The sequence below is a fragment of the Pteropus vampyrus genome, unplaced genomic scaffold (genome assembly GCF_000151845.1).
Source record: "Pteropus vampyrus isolate Shadow unplaced genomic scaffold, Pvam_2.0 Scaffold968, whole genome shotgun sequence".
Classification (NCBI taxonomy): Eukaryota; Metazoa; Chordata; class Mammalia; order Chiroptera; family Pteropodidae; genus Pteropus; species Pteropus vampyrus.
The window spans coordinates 73,529-79,528 of NW_011889749.1; the positions used below are offsets into that span (position 1 = coordinate 73,529).

A 6,000-nucleotide genomic window follows, 5' to 3' on the forward strand; every position below is an offset into this window, starting at 1 on the left:
TGCTCCACTAACCAGGCCTGCCTTATGTCTAGCATAAGACTGTGTCAGACAGAAAGCAGGAGTGCCTTTTTACATTTAGTCTTTCCATCTTTTCATAATGAATCCGCCTAGAAAGTGACTTTTTATAACTGGTAGAAAAGTTGCTGTAGGTGCTATCAGCAGCCCTACCACAAAGTCATCTTTTCCTGTTATCTTTCTTAAATCCTGACTTTATTTGCACTTACAAACCCAAATTTATTTAGGAAAATAGTAAGCAGCAACTTTTACAAAATCAAGTTTACTCAATCTCTATAGCTGGTATTTCGTGCTATACCTGTAATTTCAGAGGTAGAATTTTAGAATGGATGTGTGTGTGCATGTGTCTATGTCTGTCTATGTATATAGACACACATACACAGTGACTACTCTAAATATTGCACACAGCCAATGAAAATTCCTCTCTGGCTTCCTCAAATCCTTGACTCCTGTTAAATATCAATAGTGTGAAGCTGATTCATGCACTTTGGGTAATTTTCAAATTATTAAAATTTTATTTATGCTCTGATTTTTTTAGTCCAACTTTAATTTCGTTTAATTTATCTTAACTTCCAAGCCAAGACTATACAACAAAACTGTGACCTGGGAATGCAGCAGTCTTAACTGTGATGCATTTTGTTCCAATAAATCCTCCTTTGATAACTATGCATCTGCTCAGTGAAAAAACAATATTCACTATTCTACCTCATTCTGAACTCTATTTCATTTAGTAAAATATTGTCCAGTAAATTAAAACCTAAAATGTGTACATTTTGTCATGACTGACATACCGTAAATCACCAGAATGACAAAAAAAAGTGTCTAAAATGTTACTATGACATATGAAAAATTATTTTTCTTATTATATTTTTGCCTCAAGAATCATTTGCTTCTAAAAATTAGGTCCTTTCTATGATCACAATTTCAGCTGAAAAAGAAATCCAAATTTATATATATCATGGAAAAGGACTACAAATAGTAGTAGTAGTAATAATAATAATAATAATAACAATAATAATAATAATAATAAAATAATGTCTGCTGTATGATATTGTAATGCAGTTATTTACATAGCTGTAGTTAAACTCCTGATGCTTAGAAATGACACGCAAATTTGCAATTACATTAGTTAATTTTCAATTGTCTTAGAAGTTACATGACCTTCATTTTCTAAATATTTTTTGAAATTATTACAACCAAGCTCAAATTTTCAGTTTTGCAGTATTTTCCTTTGTTCCTTAGATTCAAAAAATTAAGAGATAATTGAAGATTTATGTATCCATTAAATTGATTCACTATATGAGAATTTACATTTTATTTTCTACTTTAGAAAAGAAATTGCTCCAGTGGATGATAAAAGCTATTTGAGTATCATAAGCCTTGGCTTAACAAGAATCTCCGAAATCAGAGATAATACAAGGCCAACTACTGTGATGGAGACTTCTCAATGAATCTTTTCAAAGCTACCCATTGTGATACTAATGAGCTCACTGTTTAGTGCTGTTTTCCCTCAAAGAAGAAGGACTCGCTTTATCACGTGTGAACAGACTCCTGGTGTGCACTACTCACTCTGGTTCTATAGATCTTTTCTAGTCTCTTTCATGAAATATATGTTTCTTACTCCTTTTAAAAGTTTCATCTCCTTTCTAGCTCAGCACAGAACTAGTGGCCAAACTTAAGAAATCCAGAGGCATAGGACTTAAGAAGGAAAGATTTCAGAAAGAACTGCAAAAACATGTTGACTGGCTTCCAGTGTTTGAGGCTTGTTTCAAAAGTAGCAGGTTTAGTTTTTTACTTTTATTGGAATCTCTTATAGGCCTAAACTTAGTAATAATAGGAAGAGAACACTGCTCTTTAAAAAAAAATAGAAATAACTACCAACAACTAACACCTATATAGTACTTTATATGCTTGGCACTGTTCTTAGCACTTTACTTATATGAAGTCATTTAATTCCATCAGGTCGGTACTATTAATAAAAGCCCTAAAACAGGTCAACAACTTATTTCCATTAAGCAAGAGCAAGTTTCTTGCTGTGAAAATAAGAGTTTAATGCACACATCTCTGATGAAAGAACTTATTGCCATACCAGTCTTTTTGCAGATGTAGGGAAAAAACCACTATTATCTTGTAAGTATAAAAACCCAGTAATTTAGTTTTAAAATACTTTGAAGAAACAAAATCAGAGTATGAAATTTAATTTTAACATTTGAAGTTTACATATAATTTGGGGACTCTTTTCTTCTCCAAAATTAACAAACTGCTTTTGTTTGTAGCCTGGTTTGCAATTAGCAACTTGTAAGCAGCAATTTAAATGAAAAACAAAAAACTAACATGCAAGAACATGTTTATTTTATTTCTATTTCCTTATGTTAATACCTGACAGAAATAATGCGCTTCCTCTTTCTCAGGTAACTAAGATCTGCTCATGTGTTGTTTGACAATTTGTAAGATGTTCCATTGATGACAAAGCAGATGGGAGTGGATAGACATTTGGTTAGACACCCATCTTTCTTTCAGTACAGTCATGATGGTATCATTGTGAAACTTTAGGCAGGTTATTTTACTGTCCTTCATATTTCAAATTTCTTGAATAAAAGGGAGGTAACTGGAAAAAGCCACTAATTCCCTGTATAATGTCGGGCACATCACTTCCTTTTTCAGAAAACTAGGGTGTTTTGGTTTTTTTTTTGGTTTTAATTTGAAAAATGAAGGAGTATAAATGTATTGATTCCTTTCTCTTCTAAAATGTACACTTTAACTTAAAATGTCTTTATTAATATTTTATTTTAAAAATCCCTGGCGATGCCAAAATTGTTATGCATATTACTTTTTAAGAATATACTAAGGTAATCACATCTCCTCACTTAGAGGCCACAAACAGCTATGTGGAATCTGCAACGTTTCAAAATATACAAAATTAAGTATTTCCCTAAGAACATTTTTCTCAAAGACACTTTCATAATTTTGTCCTTTAACAATACCAGCACACTGCAAATCTTAACGATTTAAATCTGTTCTTTCTAGATTAAAAAATTCTGAGCATCAAATTATATTTTAAAAACCAGTCATCATTAACTACTCCTCTAAGCTGATTTAAATTCATAATTAAACATGCAGTTACAAGGTGAGCAAGTTATACATCAGAGGACATGCAAGTGATTATATTGCAAGTCAACTGCAACTTACTTTTGAACACAGAATTCAAAACAAAAGGCTTTGGCAATAACTGGAGATAAAAATTGTGAGGAAGAAATTTCAAAAGAAGATGGCAAGAACAATATCATTATAATTACGACATATGTCTGCATTTTAAAAACAATAACGACCTCCCCTGCCCCCCAAATGCTATCAGCTGAGTAGATAGACATCATTAATTAATTTGCTTCTTTGAACTCTTAGGTATTCTTAAAGGGGTTAATTCTAATCGGAGAGAACAGATCAGAATTTCAGTTCTGATGTGTTCAGGTCTGCAGTAACTGACAGGGTAATGTTATCATTTTAGGTGTCTTGGGGCAAAAATAAACCATGAAGGGGGGTAGCTCCATAGCGTAGTGGTTAGCATGTCTGCTTTACATGCAGAAGGTCCTGGGTTCGTGCCCCAGTTGGAGCCACGAACCATACACTGGATGTGCCAGGCCTCGGGTGCACACTGCAAGTGTGTGGGAGGAGATGCCCTGCCTTCAGAGATCCAGTTCTTAAGGGGAAATGGCAACATCCGTGGGTCAGGGGTGGAAGGAGGGGAACTAAAGAGAGGGGAAAAAAACATGAAAGAGGAGGACAAGAGTGCTAGGAAGTGTGATAAGTATTAGGCACTAATTACCTATTTGCAATATATACTGTAAGGAAAACCTAATTAGAACTAGTCAAAATTGGTATTAATAATAAATAAAAACAATAAAATCTTAAGAGTGTTCTTAATTGAGGAAAGCGGCAACAGCTATTCTTTAACATACATCTCAAATACTTTGTCAATTAATATGGATTGAAAATGGCATATGTCTAGAAAATCTAGACCTCACTCACTAGCAGCTAAAAGCATTAGGATTCAATAGTAAGTACTGCACATACAATCTCCAAGCACTGAGTATAGAACAATAAACCAGGTGCCTGGGGATCAAAGAATTAAGAAATCAGCCTCTAACCTTGCAGAGTATTTTATTACACTAGAGAAGTATACAAAATTTTTAAATGCCTCTTCTAATAGACTAAAAATATATGTTTTAACTTTTAATTATCAAAATTATCATCCTAGAGAAAATGGTATGGTTAAATACTACTATCACAGAATAACTAACATCTTTTTAATCAGAAAGGTTAACTACGGAAGCTTCCAACACTGTGAGTCAGGGTGTATCATTAAATTTTGGGAGCATACTGTTCACCAAGGGAGGGAGAAAAAGCACTTCCAGGATGTCATTTAGCACCTTGAAAAATGCCCTTTAATGAAGCCCCAAAGGAGATTTTTCACCTTGCACAGTGAACAATATGTTATATCTTTGATTATGTCAGTGCTCTTTTTCTCAATTCTTTTCTTAAGATATTCTAATGGCTAAAAGAACTAACTAAATTTAGTGGGTGAAATGAGCAAAATGTTATTAGTTATAACAGTACTAATACAATATATGTAGGAACTTAATATAATGGTACTTATAACTATAGGATCCCTTTAGACAAAAGAACAATCATTACCTCTAAAAATGGTGGATTTCCATATACTTACATAAACAAATTCGTCGAAACTTATCTTCCCATCTTTATTCCTGTCACCATCTAGCATGAGTTTTTGAATAATTTCTCTCACTTTATATCCTGGTAATGGCATATTAGCTTCTTTGAAAAGCTCGTGAAGTTCATAGTCACAAATGAATCCATTGCTGTTGAGATCTTTGTAAAAAAGAAGAGCAAGCAAAAAAGGAAAAAAAGTTTTAGGAGAAATAAATAAACCTATTATTTTTCTTCGTTTGAGGCTCAGTTCAAAAGTTCACCTAAATATAATTTTTTTACTTTCTTATTGTGTGGTAGCTGAAGTTTTTGAAAAGAGAAATGCAAATTTTAACAGAAAGAGCAAGGTTTACATCATATATCCTGTATACTAAACAGTGTGTAAGTAACTGCTTAAAAATAGTGACCCAAATATTAAGAAAGCATAGTTGTTTAATAAAATCAGTATTAAATCATGAAGCTAAGTTAAAAGAATTAGTAGATTGTACACCAATAGAGCACTGCCATAGTATAAAACAAATTCAACTACAGCTATTTAGATATTTTATGTTCCTTATTCTTCCATTAGTTTAATAGTTTTTTTGAATTAATGCTGATTATATTACAAAGCACAGCTGAAATTAAGCTATCATTTTCAGTGCCACTTTCTTTTTTTGTCTTTACTGAAATATAATAGACAATTAGTTGCTTGTATTTACATTGTACAATTCAATGAGTTTTTTCAATTATAGTTGGCATAAAATCATATACCAGTTTCAGTTGTATAGCATAGTGATCAGAGATCCACATAACTCGCAAAGTGATCACCCCACTAAATCTAGTGCCCTTCTTCCTCCTCACATATTTATTACAACATTATTAACCATCTTCCCCATGCTATACCCTACATCTTCATGTCTATTCTGCAACTATCCATTTGGACCTCTTAAACCCTTTGCCTTTCTTTGCCCCCCACAACACCCCTCCCATCTAGTATCCCTCTAAATATTCTCTGTATCTATGAGTTTATTTTTGCTTTTGTTGTTGTTGATGATTTTGTTCTTTAGATTCCACATGTATAAGAAATCATGCGATATTTGTCTTTCTCTGTCTGACCCATTTTATTTAGCGCAATACCCTCTAGGTCCATCACGGCAATATCTATTTCCATCCCCTTCCTTTAAGTATCTGTGCGCCTTTTAATCTGAAGTGATTCTCTCGTAGGCAGCATATGTAGGGGTCTTGTTTTCTTATCCATTTGGCCATTCTATCTTTGGGTTG

General features: G+C 33.0%; 1 protein-coding gene across 1 annotated transcript in view; it reads right to left on the reverse strand.

Moving 5' to 3' along the window:
* Positions 1-6,000, reverse strand: part of PLS3 (plastin 3) — a 38,875-nt gene that overhangs the window by 17,502 nt on the left and 15,373 nt on the right. The window contains exon 3 of the mRNA XM_011386164.2: positions 4,739-4,902. Coding sequence (XP_011384466.1) covers positions 4,739-4,902 — 164 coding nt within the window. The remainder of the gene's footprint in view (positions 1-4,738; positions 4,903-6,000) is intronic.